Source organism: Amblyomma mixtum, chromosome 3 (assembly GCF_055824585.1).
Source record: "Amblyomma mixtum isolate Tamu chromosome 3, ASM5582458v1, whole genome shotgun sequence".
NCBI lineage: Eukaryota > Metazoa > Arthropoda > Arachnida > Ixodida > Ixodidae > Amblyomma > Amblyomma mixtum.
Window position 1 is genome coordinate 219837663 of NC_143014.1, and position 13850 is coordinate 219851512.

General features: G+C 49.7%; 1 protein-coding gene across 1 annotated transcript; it reads right to left on the reverse strand.

Moving 5' to 3' along the window:
• Nucleotides 1-3229: 3229 nt before the first annotated feature.
• Nucleotides 3230-4570, reverse strand: LOC149353733 (lewis-type alpha-(1,3)-fucosyltransferase-like). The gene has a single exon (XM_089577395.1). The coding sequence runs from the start codon at nucleotides 4568-4570 to the stop codon at nucleotides 3230-3232; it is 1341 nt and encodes a 446-aa protein (XP_089433521.1).
• Between the last annotated feature and the right edge of the window lie 9280 nt (nucleotides 4571-13850).

A 13850-nucleotide genomic window follows, 5' to 3' on the forward strand; every position in this document is an offset into this window, starting at 1 on the left:
AGCGTAGTGTTTTATCTGTTTCCGTACTAATATAATCAAAAGCTGTAAGTTTGATATCCTGCCGCTGTGGCAAATATAAAATGTGCTACTCTATCACACTCAAAGTTAATTTGTTGTGAAGCCTACACAGTGTCTATCTGTTGCTGGTTATCTGTGACAGTGTCTATCGGTTGCCACTACAATTGAATACGCGCTTTTTCATACTTTCTGTTGGTCAAAAAGCATTCCCCCCGCTCGCACTTCCCCTTTGATTAAACATGCTGTATTCATTCTATTAAGCCGCATTGTGTGTTTTGTGAAACGTGTTTTTTTTTAGTTTGAATTCCATCAAATGCTTACGCTCGCGTGTGCTTACATTTGGTTAGCTTTTTCAAACCCTCAGCGGCGCGACGCGTGCGAGAAACCGGCTCGCCCCGACGCGCGCGCTCACCCTACACCCTCTCGCACCACAGCGCCGCTATGCGGCCGCCGCGGCAGGCATCAACTCGGGAGCCACCGCGTCGCCCGCGCTCAGCACACTAGCCAGTATAGACCAGATTTTTTTACCCTCGCACGCAGGCTGCGGACGCGCGCCTACTCTCGACGCCAGTCGCCATCTGTCGGCGCGCGCGGCCCGAGGGACTGCGGGTCGCGCCGGCGCCGCGCATAGAACGCATGTTTACGTGTTCGCTTCTGCCGTTTTGTGCTCCATCAGCTAAAGTATGAGGGTGTGTGCTGTGCGTCACTACTCACATTTGCCCTCTTCCAGACAGTGCTGCGGTTATCTTGTGCGCAGTTACTCGTTAACGTGACATCCGAGGGTAGTCGACCAGGTAGTGTACGGACTGGAAACCGGCACTTCGAAGCAGATTTCTGCGCTGTCGTGTCGTTTGTTGTCGCCTTTTACGTGCGATATCATCTATGATAATATTATGCATTAGAATGTAGATCTATTGACTTGACTCAGTGGAGTAGTAACTGGATAGGCGAGCTGCAGACTGAAGGTTGTCCCGACGGAGCGCGTGTTTTCGATCACCAGTACGTGTTCAGCATCCTTGCGCTGAGCTTGCTCTTGTTCCCATTCAGAACATTTCATGCACAGGATTGTAAGCACGACCGCTACCGATTTCAGCTGCTTTTTCCGCACACATGTCAGAGGTATCTGGGGGGTAAAGGTTTATCTATAGTATCTTTCTGCTGTTGGTATCTACCTTAGCTTGGTTTGGTTTATTAAGGTTTTACGTTCCAAAGCGACTCAGGCTATGAGGGACGCCGTAGTGAAGGGCTCCGGAAATTTCGACCACCTGGGGTTCTTTAACGTGCACTGACATCGCACAGTACACGGGCCTCTAGAATTTCGCCTCCTTCGAAATTCGGCCGCCGCGGCCGGGATCGAACCCGCGTCTTTTGGGCCAGAGCAGAGAGCCGTAACCACTGAGCCACCGCAGCGGTGCGGTATCTACATTATTCATAGGAAAATATGCGCGATTTCATTACATTTTCCACACTTAGCCAAACGCCTACGCAACGCTCTCACACGCGGCGAGAGCTCCTGAATAACATAACGTGACTTCGGACCTCAGAATTAGTGAAAGCTGGATTAGCTGCTCATATCTATTCAAGCTTTTATAAATTAAGCGAAAGTACGTTTTTATGCACAAGGTTGCATAAACCATGACAAAATTTGTTTTCTGTTGGCGCTGCGACTCAGTTGAGCTCCTAGCGGTAATTTGTTGATAAACTGGCGCGGCGACAAGAAAGCCGTTTGTGGAAGGAGGGGGGGGGGGTGCTTTATGGCCGGCAGGAAGGAATAAGAGTGCATGGGAATTGGAACTGCATACTAGCCGCACACCTAATTCTTGATATTGAATAAAAAGTTTCTTTGCGGTGGAGCACCAAGACGGAATTCGATTAAGCACGAGCGCGTTCTAAGCGCCGGCACAATTAACCTGAATGTCAAACTAAATGTCATTAAAACGCGTCAATGTTATCGCTTTGATAACGTAAATACTTCCTGCAACACAGCCACGCAGCGGAAGTATGCTTGACAATGTTTTTTTAGCGCCCGAAGCGCGGCTATATGCAGGCGCGGCCGCGGAACTGCCGCAGCCCCGCAGTCCCCAAAGAAACGCCCGCACCGCGGCGCGCCAGTCGGTGCAAAATGGCCGCGCCCAGGAAAGGCTCAAAAATCTGGCCTATATTCTAGGCACTATAACCGAAGCATGGAGGCCTCCGCCGGGCGACGTCCGACGGCGCGATATGAGGCCCCATCTGCAGCCGGTGTGACGTCATCACGTGACGTCACATCATGTGATATCACTTCAAGGTCAATGGTGGCCACCGCCGGGCGTCGCGCGAAGGCCCGAAACCTACGTTAATATGCTTCGCATAAAAACTATACCCGACCAAGAACCAGATGTCTCATCGAAATAGCTAATGAGTCAGACATCCCGATCGTACCTCTGCCGCCCAGGACCGTTCGCGCAGCCACTGTAGTTGCACATTCAGAATAATATTTGTGCACTATCTTGGAATTACAGGCATAAAGTGGCGTTAAACACGGCGCGCTCGTCTCATAGCGAGAGTTCGCGTGACGAGAGACCGGCCGGAACGGGCCAACAGCGTCGAAAGCGCCACCTCACGAGAGGGAACCGATTGGGGCCACGTTTCGCCGATGAACTGCAGCGGAGTTTGCGAACTGCCCAGTAATCTAGAAACGTTGTACGAAGCGTCACACCGGACGCCGGGGAACAGCAAGATGGACGCATAATGGCAGAAAGCCCTTGTTACGCAATACGTTTCCACAGAGTACTGCAATCTGAACCAACAGTTCAGCACCAGCTAGGTCCAAGGAATAGATGTGATAAGAGCCTGCAATTAAGACAAATAAACTTATCCGAGCATCAGGTTGTGTGACACTAACTACTAAACGCTACTGTGGTGTACAAATAGTCAGGAAGGCAGTAACGAGTTCAGCGGCAAAGAGCATTCCTACTAAAAAGGCATGAGTAGATCACGGCGCTCTACTCATGTAAATTAGTTTGTTTGAAAGTAAAAATTTAATGCCTCGAAGAGGTGGGTGCGCACAAGTTACAACCTACAAGCTACAAGCGCATCAGAGCGCACAAGTTACAACTGCAAAAACCACATGACTCCGTAAGAAACGCCAGTTTATTAGTGGGGACTAAAAGGCGTGTCTGAAGCAGTGGTTAAAAGCTGTGCCTGAGCACCATGCAAAGATGAGCACATCTTAGTGGAGGTAAGCTTCATGAGGTTGACTGTGTGCCTGGTTGATCCGGTGGTTCAGCGGACAAAGGTTGCTCTTCTTCCACCAGGCCACGACATCAGTGGTCTGCCGCTGAAGTTTGTTCTCCAGCGCGTCGCACAGGTAGCAAAGGTCGTCCAGCCTACTCAGCACAAGGTCTTCTTTCCACTTAAAGAAGGCGTGGTACAAATCCGAGTCCCTGACGAGCGCGCCCAGGTAGTCGATGATATTCGTTACCGGTAGCATAGCAAAAGCATCCACAAAGGAGTGCTCTGGTAGGCCGGCCGGTATCTTGTGCCCAAAGTAAACAGGTACCAAGTCATACCTGAAGGCGTCATAAATGGCCTCCAAAGGGTGCTCGTAGCAGCCTGACGACTCGGCGACGAACAGGAAGTGGAAATCCCCTGCATACCGGCTGAGGCACTTCTGCAGCCAGCCACAGCCATAAGCGCCACAGCTGCGTACGGTCGAGCCCTGCAAGGCGTCCATGACTTCTTTGAGCACCTCCATACGTTCCTTGTGGACACAGTCGCTAGTGAAGAACAGTGCGGTACCATTTTTTGTTCGCTGCCTCTTCGCAAAGTCACGAGAAGGCGCCCTGTCACTCAGAGTCCAAAGGCCGGAGGAGATCACGACGTCTGCGTCCGTACGGCGCCCCATTGTCCAGTTGAATGCATCGGTGGTCATTTTGCCGAGGTCCTCAGAAGGCGCGCTCCCACGATGCGTCCAGAAAACCCAAACTTGTTTGGAGACTCGGAACGACGGTGGGATCGTATGGGAAAGGGCCGATGCATCGAACACGACGGCATCACTTCGGTTTAAGAAAGAACGGTCCATGGTGACGTAGCAGCCCGGGGGAAATGTTTCTACTGGAACTCCGGACATGGCGTGTCGTACAGGGAACGAACAGTAACGCAGTGAGGTTTCGCCGTTGGTTGGAAGGTACTTGCTTTCAACTACACGCCTCTGGCCGGGCTTTGTCCACAGCAGGATACGGGGGCGACGGTAGCTCAAAGTTCTGACGCCGCTGGGCGTGGTCAACACGCTGCCATGCTGAGGGTAGACCGTGCTGGTACCTCGATGTTGATGCGACTCGTCTTCCGACGGAGTGGGTGCTGGCGTGAGAGGCATGTGCTCGCCCCTGTTTTTTTCCTCATGGCTATGCGTCGAAAGTGCTCGTAGCAGTAGAACGGTTAGGACCACGCCCAGCGCGACCATGAGTATAATCACCAGCCTGGTGCGCATGTAGCCACAAAGGATGTCCAAAGGCCTGAGCGCCGCGTGAAGCCCCCCCCAGCGTATATCCCCATCTCTTCGAGGCGGCATTGTGCCGTAACCACGAAGGTAAACCACTTGGCGACAACTGTACCAGTTCCTACACAGCGAACTTCGTCGAAGGCTCTCCCACAATGCAGCAGCTTGTTCCCTGGGCCTTACCGGACGAAATTATTTTTTGAAGGAGCGCTTCAAAGCACACTCCGGTCAGCTGTCTACCAAGGCATGCATTGAGCCTTCCGCTCACGCGTCCCTGTTTTAACCGTGCCGATGCCAGCTCGGCAGGTGGCGCGGTTTGCGACTTTCACGCACAGCACCCGCTCGGAACGGTGTGCTTACTCACGCGAAAACCACGTGAACAACATCATTTGCAACCTAAGGCCATGTGTATTTGGTGTCACCGCCCCCCAAGATGAAGCGATGGAATGAAAACTAAACGGCGCTTCTCACAGCGATACCCGTCTGGAAGTCAGCCTTAGCGCACAATTCTTTTTTCATTCAGGAAAAGATGAGTGCGCATTCGCTATTAAGCGGCAAATCCTTATTCAGAAAAACTACGCCGTCTCAAATAGGGGAAAACCTGGATGGTTATCGCGAGAAATACTAGTTAATACGTTTCAAGCAAGGCTCGTATTAAACTTATGGCGTACGCCAATCGGTGATCCGAAGCATGTTTTCTTGCTCCGCGAACCTAAAAGTGCGCTTCATTGGGCAATTTGGATTCAAATGCTGAGTTCTTGATGGCTGAGACGGATTTTGTGCTTCGCGGACTCAGGGCTCTGCTCCGGATTTCCGTTTGGAATACGCCATTAGCATTTATTTTAGCATGCACACAAACATGCACAGACAATTTTGACGAAACGGCCAATGACAGTTTAAATTCCAGTGCAGGCTCCTAAAGTTGTAGGTTCTTGTCAAATAAAAGGGGTAAAAAATAAATGCGAACAAGGGGCTGCCGCATTGAGCAGCCATATACGCGCCTTAAGGAGCGCGGAAGCTCAGCGGTGAACGGCCAGGAACAGAATAGTCAAAGCAAAACGGGCCACCGCTACTCTCAACCCTCGAAAACACGCTGTGTAGCATCGTCTAGGAGCCACCGCCCAGCGCTCCGTGGCACTGCGGCTCCAGAGTAAGCCACACGCACGAGTATTCGTGTCAAGCACATATTTTATTTATTTATTTATTTATTTATTTATTTATTTATTTATTTATTTATTTATTTATTTATATTCTAACTATAAGAGCCGTTGATGCGTTACAGATAGGAGTGGCAAGTTATCATACAAAATTAAATACAATAAAGAGGGTTATTAACATAGGTGATGAAGAAGCGCCGATTTCAATGCTTCTGGTTCTGATATGTAGACTATGCAGGCGGGCATGTGGTTCCAGTCTGAGCTGGTCTTAGGCAGGTAAGAATGAAAGTACTGGTTAGCTCTGCGACTTGAAGCACTAACTCTGACTCGACGATCAATACGGGAGGAGACGTAACTTGGAGCAGTGAAAGGTCTGTTTTAGCGATTCATTTGTGTAATATATTTCGTGGAAAGTGAGATGTTTAGAAAGATGACACCGCAGTGAAATATCTGGAAAGCCTATTCTTTTCATGAGTACGATGCTACAGACGAACGCGAGTAGATAGTCAAGATGAAACGGGCTGAACGATTCTGAACAGATTCTAAAGCATTAATCAGTGACTTGACGTTAGGGTCCCATACGGAAGACGTATATTCTATTTTAGATCGGACGACCGTATGGTACGGAAGTAGTATTAAATTAACCGGTGCAAGTGAAAAGTTACGCCGAAGGAAACCAAGCATGCGAATAGCATTGTCAGTTATTTGTTTGGTATGAGTTTTCCATGACAGGTTATTGCTGATATATACGCCAAGATACTTATATGCAGAAACAAAAGCTAAGGGGGAGCGATTTAGATTATATGGATGTGGGTTAACTTTGTTAGGCATTCGAGTTAGTTTCATTAGCAAAGTGTCGTCCAAACAGAAATGATTTGATTTATTGGTTTATTGGGGTTTAACGTCCCAAAGCGACTCAGGCTAGGAGGGACGCCGTAGTGAAGGGCTCCGGATATTTCGACCATCTGGGGTTCTTTCCCGTGCACTGACATCGCAGAGCACACGGGCCTCTAGAATTACGCCTCCATCGAAATTCGGCCGCCGCGGCCGGGATCGAACCCGCGTCTTTCGGGTGAGCAGCCGATCGCCTTAACTACTGAGCCACCGCGGCGGGGCCCGAGCAGAAATGTTATTAATGTCAGACTGAAGAACCAAGGTATCAGATGGGTTGGAAATTTCTCTGTATATTACACAGTCGTTAGCGAACAGCCTGATAGATGATAATATGAGATCAGGAAGATCATTAATATAGATTAGGAAAAGGAGAGGTCCTAGTACCGATCCTTGATGAACACCCGATGTTACCGGAGAAAGATTAGAATTATGGTTATTAACTGTCACATACTGAGTACAACTGGCCAAAAAACACTAAATCCATATTAATACGCCGCTGTTTATGTTTAGTTTGCTAAGTTTGAGAAGTAGAAGAGGATGAGACACGGTATCTAAGGCTTTAGCAAAGTAAATGAATATGCAATCAACAATCGAAGAACGACCCAAAGCTGCAAAAAGGTCATTAGTAAATGCGATAAGCTGCGTTTCACATGAATGATTTCTTCGAAAACCATGTTTATTGGCTGTAAAAAAGGAACTAGACTCAAGGTGACTCATGAGGGCAGAATTGACTGCATGTTCAAGTAATTTGCCTGAAATAGAAGTTAATGATATTTGTAATTTATAGCGCTGTGAACATCACCATACTTGTGTACTGGAACTAGAATAAGATAGAAGCCCCGACTGCACTGAATCGAGATGCTCAGTTTTGCCACATCACAGGCAGCGCATCTGATATATGGTGCTCGGATTTGGCCCTACCGCCGTACTCCCACCGCGTCGGCGCTCCGGCGATTCTCGGGTTCGTGGCATGCGTCACGGTTGTTGTCTGCTTCTTGGCGGTGCACTGGCCCCTGCCGAGTCATGTACGCGGGTACACGCAAGTGACAACCAAACGGACGCGGGTGGTGTGCAGACAGCCCGTTATCAAGAGAAGTTATTGGGCTGCTTTCATCATTAAAGATGCATTTTACGGAGCCGGCTGCAAGGTACGCAATATCAGTAACAAATGAAACGCGAAGAAGAGAGCCGAAACGCGAACACAAAAACACATGAGCTCCTGGATGAAAAATGAAAGCGAAGTTTACACTTCCAAACAGCAGACATCGCGCCTTCAAAGTGAAGTTAACCAGCGCAAGTACTCATTTCATTTTGCTGTTTAGTATTCAAATTTCTTGTTCGCGTTTCATTTGTTCCTGATAGTGCGTGGCCAAGTCTATCAAAGACAAAGAGTTATCTTAGAAACGAAACAGGTTTTAGTACGCTCAACGATATGCATGATTCCACTAGTGGTTTTCCAAGGTAGCAGACGATGCGCAAAGGCCGTATTCCGTCTGCTCTTCGCTCGTTGGTCGCCTCAGCATTTCGCTTCGCCGCGACGTCGACAGATGGCGCATTGATGAAGCTATTTGTAAAGCCCCTGAAAAAACTAAAGTAGCGACAAGACGCCCTCCCTCTTCTCTCCTCCTCCCCTGCGCGCCGGGCGAACGACTTTTGTTTTCGTTGTGATTTCATGTGACTGCGGTGGCGACCTCTAGCCCGCTCCGAAGGAACTAACGCCTCTTTTCAATTGGTTGCGGCCGGATTCCTGTACTTGCCGAGTTCTTCTCTATGTCTCCGCATTAACCGTGCGTTCCGCTGCATAAATACATCGGTGACTTAGGAGTAACATTTGCATGCTTCACTGAATCGTCTAAAGGCAAAAATGAGCACGCATAGATGAATTGTTTTGGTAGAGCCGCACGCGCACCGTGTCCCGGTGCGCCTGGTTTTATGCGGCGTGCCAAGTTTGACATCGAGAGTGGGGCGTGCATTGAACGTGACCGTGAATCATGCGGCCGTAGAATGAATTTTCGGTGATCTGTTTTGGTGAAGAGTATGCAAACAAAACGACCGTCCCCGCCGGAACGCTGGACGTGCTACAATGGATGCACAGGCTTGACATTCTAAAAGGCACCTGCAAGTGAAGGCATTCTTAATTACCGTGGTTCATCCGCTCTTCTAGTGGCTTTTAGTTTTGGTCTGCTGCAGTGAATCGCGGACCAGGTAAAACACTTGAGGGAGTGCTCGAAATACGGTATGAAGGCCACGTTACGCGTGCACTTATCTGTGCCTCCCCTAATGTTCCTTCGCTTGCATGAACTGTAACGATATAGACTCCCGCATTAAAATTTTCTTTTGGAATAGTTACTTAGTAAGGAGAAAACCTACCTCGCAAATATCCTTCGCCTGCCAGCAATGGGATAATAAAGTTCTACATAAATGTTTCATCGTTATCAGTCATTTAGTGGAAAGCAAAACCTACCTCGCTTTTAACACATCTGTCCAATAATCTTCCATATTCGTATAGTCGCTATTAGAGCACTGCACGGGCCTTAATTATTCACGCGTCCCGAGCCCGTCAACCTTTTTCGTTACCCGCCCCAGCCCGGCCTGATTTTTTCGATATAGGCCCGAACCTGGCCCGCGAGGTATAGACATCCCCGGCTCAGGCTCGAAAACAGCCCGAGTACTAAATGCACATCGGTAAAGCGAAAGCTTTTTGTTATACGGATATCATTTTAAAAAAAAAAAGCTGCTACAAAACTTTTCAAGACGGAGATAATGGAGGCCTCACTGTGGGCAACGTTAACAAAAAAAGAACGTTTTAGCATTAATAAAAGAAGTTATCACAGATTTGCTCTCATTCGTAGCCTCCTCCTAACTAGTTAGGCGTCAAGGGGAAGCGAGAACGCGGAAGTGATGTTACAAAGTATGTGACAGGAAACGCGCGACCCACTTACGATGGGCACTATCACGCATACCCACAGCTACTGGTCATATTTCGAGAGTAAACGCAAGCCAGCGCGCGCTAGCTGGTGTTTCCACCAGCGGTTCCTACGGTGCCTTGACGATCCATATCGGCGCGATAATTCTCTTTTTGTCTTTTTCTTTAATATATATACAGATATATATAATATACACGCACGCACGAGCGCACGCGCGCGACTGCAGAATGTAACGCGTGCGCTTCACCATGTCAGAGCGCAGTTTGATCTGCACTTATAGTACGCATGTATGTCTAACTGCGGCATGCGATCAAATTCAAGGAACGTCACTCTAGAGTTAGACGTGTGCCTCGCGTCACTTACACGTTTATGTGCATTCAATCACGATGCGCTCAACGCAAGCGCCCTTATGTCGAGCTTACTGCGGCCATACGCTCGATCGCGAACAAACCACTGCACAGCGTAGCTTGAAAAAAAAAAAGGAAAACTCAGCAGCTATTGAAAGCACGTCCCTTACGTCGCAAAGTCTGGTCGATGGCATTGCGTTCAAATTCGCCCGGCCAATTCTGTGTAACCAAACCTTCATCCGGCCCGCGTCGGTTTTCGATGGGATCGCGAAGAACCGCTTTCCGCCGTCGTGACGGTTCTTGCACCCGAAGGCGCAGCAGCCCGTCATGCCGCACAGATTCCGAGCAAAACAAAAGCCGCTGTTCACAGCAGGCAAAAGCGCAGTGTCCGCAACGACGCCTGCCGAACCTGCGGTGCGCGGTTGGAGCGGACAATATGGCGTCTGCGGCCGCGGAAAGCGCGGGTTTAAAGGACTTTTGCGCGCGAAACCACCGACCAATGGGAAGAGGCGACGGGCGCAGGAGAGGGAGAGGCGGCGTTCTGCAAAGGTTGTCGCTACTTTAAAAATTTCCAGGGGCTTTAGCTATTTGTGATATTCCTCGAGTCACTGGAATAATTTTCATGTGCTTTGGCATGCGCCGCGCCACCGCTTCCTCCGCGCTCGCCATCTTGGGACAAGTTGCTTTTCGTGTTGTTGCTGTGGGACGTTGTGCGCCGGTTGATGAGCTAATGAACTGCGTTCAGTCGCAAAAATCAGCCTGCCAGGCTGTTGTGTTCCACTGTGTACCGGCTTGGCAAAGATAAGTGCCCGATATTTTCGTTCGCCGCGGAATGAGAGACGGAGAAAAGTAAGGGAGGCGAAAGTGAAGCGTGGAGACAAAGTCGAATGACAGCGCGACGATCTGCGAGGTAAGACATAATACCTGTGTTGTTTTTATGCTTCATGAAAACTTTTTATTTGGCGAGTTGGTGCATATCAATCATGTAAAAAATTTTCGCGCAAACAGACACATACCACGAGAAAGACGGCACATACACACAAGCGCTGGTGTGTGTGTATGTGTGTGTGTCGTCTTTCTCGTGGTATGTGTCTGTTTGCGCTGAAACTTTTAACAATTTCTTTTATTAATGTCGCAGAAAATTATGAGCTTCCGCTGGGAATAACATTATACCAGGGCGTTTCGCTCGTCCGCTTGTAAGTACTAACTTTGTGGTGTTTGAATCATTTTTCTGGCCTGTTAATGAATCTCGCACTGTGCGCAGCAGATTTTGGTGTGCCTTCTTGAACGTTGGAGCAGCTCGAAGCATCGTTGCAAACGTAAATAAAGCACGCGCTGCATCGAGCTGGCATCGTCAGTAGCACGCTGTGTTTTTGAGGTGGAACAATTGAATTTCTAGGTATGCGAAGGCTTATAAGCGAAATATATGGACCATTGCGTCTGCTTTAGTCCTGTCACACGAGAAATTTTCACTTTGTAGTGAGCGATACTCGACTGGTTGCCAGCGGTGGGATCGAGACAACGGACGCTAGCGGACAGATGTGGTCAACGGGACGCTGAGCAGCAGAACGGCGAGTCGGGAGCAGTGCAACGGGCCCTGTGTGATGACTGGTTGCCTGCAGCGGAACGACTGCGCTGGATTCCTGGCTGCGAGGTTTGGTGAGTGCGGGACTTTCTTCTGCTGAGTTTTGCCAGGCTTTTGTTAGGGTCACAAACAGAGCTGGTAATTGGGGTTGTCGTTGCTGCCTGGTTAGTTGCGGCAAGACAATAGCGGACAGTAGAGAAAGCAGCACTCGGAGAAGCCATGGATTTGAAGACGCTGCGCAAACCGAAATTACTGGGGCTTGCGAGAGAGTTGGGTCTGGGTGTCTCAGACAAACTCAGAAAACCAGAACTGCTAAAGGCTATTCTTGCGTTGGAGGCTGAGGATGACGAACTTTCGGAATGGCTTGAGACCATAGGAAAGGGAGTTGGCAAAAAAAAAAAAGTAAGAGGAACTTGAGAGGGAAATGGCAAAAGAAGAGGAGGAACTTGAACGTAAAGAAAAACAAGAGAAGGAGGAACTTGAACGTAAAGAAAAACTAGAGAGGGAGGAACGGGAACGTCAACACGCTTTAGAAATGAAGCGTCTCGAGATAGATGAAACGCGCTCGTAGTGCAGGTCAGGCACACGGTGCAGAAGAGCGGGTATCGTACAAAATGACTGATTTCATGCGGCCGTTCAATGCTGGAGAGGGCATTGGTTTGCTCCTTGTTAAGCAATTGTTTTCTTGGGAAACGTGGCCACGGCGCTTACTCAGTTTGTTGCGCGCTGAGGCGGCCGACGTAATCGCTCGCCTGAAGAAAGAGGAGGCAGAGGATTACGATCATGTGAAATCGAGTTTGCTAAAAAAGTGCAGGCTGTCAGCGGAAGCGTTCCGTCGGAAGTATCATTCGTGTAGTGTCTTACAATGATCTTTACTGACTCGCGATGTCGCCTTTTGGGTTCAGAGCCGCGGTGCGAACACGTGAAACTAGTCGAGCCTGGTATTTGTATGCACCATTGTACCCTTTCGACAACTGCCCTTTACACTCGATCTTGAAAGCAGCAACAGCAGAGGCTTCAGGTTCAGGTCGGGCGACCGGAGGGAACGCTCCGAGCCAGCTAAAATCGGCACGGGCAGCAAGCACCTCGGCTGCCCGAATGGCCTCGTAAGTCTAGAGGGTTTGATATGAAATCGCATGCGCTCCGCATAGCGAGCAATTGGCGCGGTAGCGAGTAGGGTACAGGCGGTGGTAGCGCGCGAGGTTAGGGTTGGTGCCGGTCTGAAGTTGGTGAAGGCAAATGGACTCCACGCGGCAGAGGCGCGGGTGCGCAAGGGTGCATGGCGACGTTGGGAGCGAAAATGCTGTAGAATTTCGGAGAACACCAGTGGTATGGGGTCGAAACGACAAGGTGTTTGCAGCTCTATCGTAGTCGTGCTGCGACAATTTCTTGGTGCGGTGTACAAAATGCGGCAGTGCCATTCGAGTCGCCAATGGAAAACAGCTGGCGCAGGCGCTCGTGCTTAACACGGGATGGCGGTGCGGTTGGCATGACGTGTCACAGCTGGATAATAAAATTCGTCTGCGTGGTGGCCCGCCGGCAGTTGCCCTGAGAGCGAGGATGAACAGCCGCTAAAGAATGAAAAAGCAGCAGCGGCTTCTGGCCAGCCGCCTTGCTAGACAGCGTGAGCGTCAGAGTGTCCATGAACGCCATAAGCGTCAGCGGAAGGAGACTCCGTCGCTACCCGTTCCCAGCTCGTCGACAGTCAGAGATGAGCGCTGCTTCTTTTGGCTTGCATGTAGCTTTCGCTGGAATATACCGTTTCAAGCTGCTAGCGCAGCCGTTGTGAATTCGCCCCCCCCCCCCTCTTTATTTTAGAAAAACGTACAGTTTTAGAGACTGCCACCTTAAACGGTCATTGGCCATTAGGTTCATCAGTGTTGTCCGTATATTTTTTAGTGTTATAGCACCTATGGTGAATGAGCGCGCCCCGCATTAAGCCGTTGTGCGTCTTCTGCTTGTCTGTATCTGCAACCTGTTTTTGTAGCTGCCCACTAGGTTGCGGGAAACCTGCAGTGTACACACACGCATCCATGCACACGCGCACGCAGACTCACACACAAACACACAAACACACGCGCACACACACATGCAGAGAGACACGCGCGCACACAAACACACGCTATGGGAGGAAGGAGATTAGGAGGGAATGCTACTACGAATACGTGTTCTTGTGGCCCTCCCCAATTATCCTGCACTTTTAGCAGCCGTGCAGAGGCAGTGGCACCGACTGGGTGAACTCAAGTATAGTTACCAGAGAGCACAAAGTGGCCGGGCGCATAAACAAGTTTCGAATCAAGAGTGGCGACGATGCGGCGCGACGGAATACAAAGGTGCGTTACGCCACAGTTGAGCGGGATTCGGCGAAATTCATGTAAAATGGCTTTGGCCGCATGTGTGATGCGGGCGAGCGAATGCCATTTGAGGGAGTTTGAGGCGTTT

What these genes read in the sequence shown, in the direction of transcription:
- LOC149353733 (XM_089577395.1), bottom strand. Translation starts at nt 4,570, where the DNA reads ATGCCGCCTCGAAGAGATGGGGATATACGCTGGGGGGGGCTTCACGCG.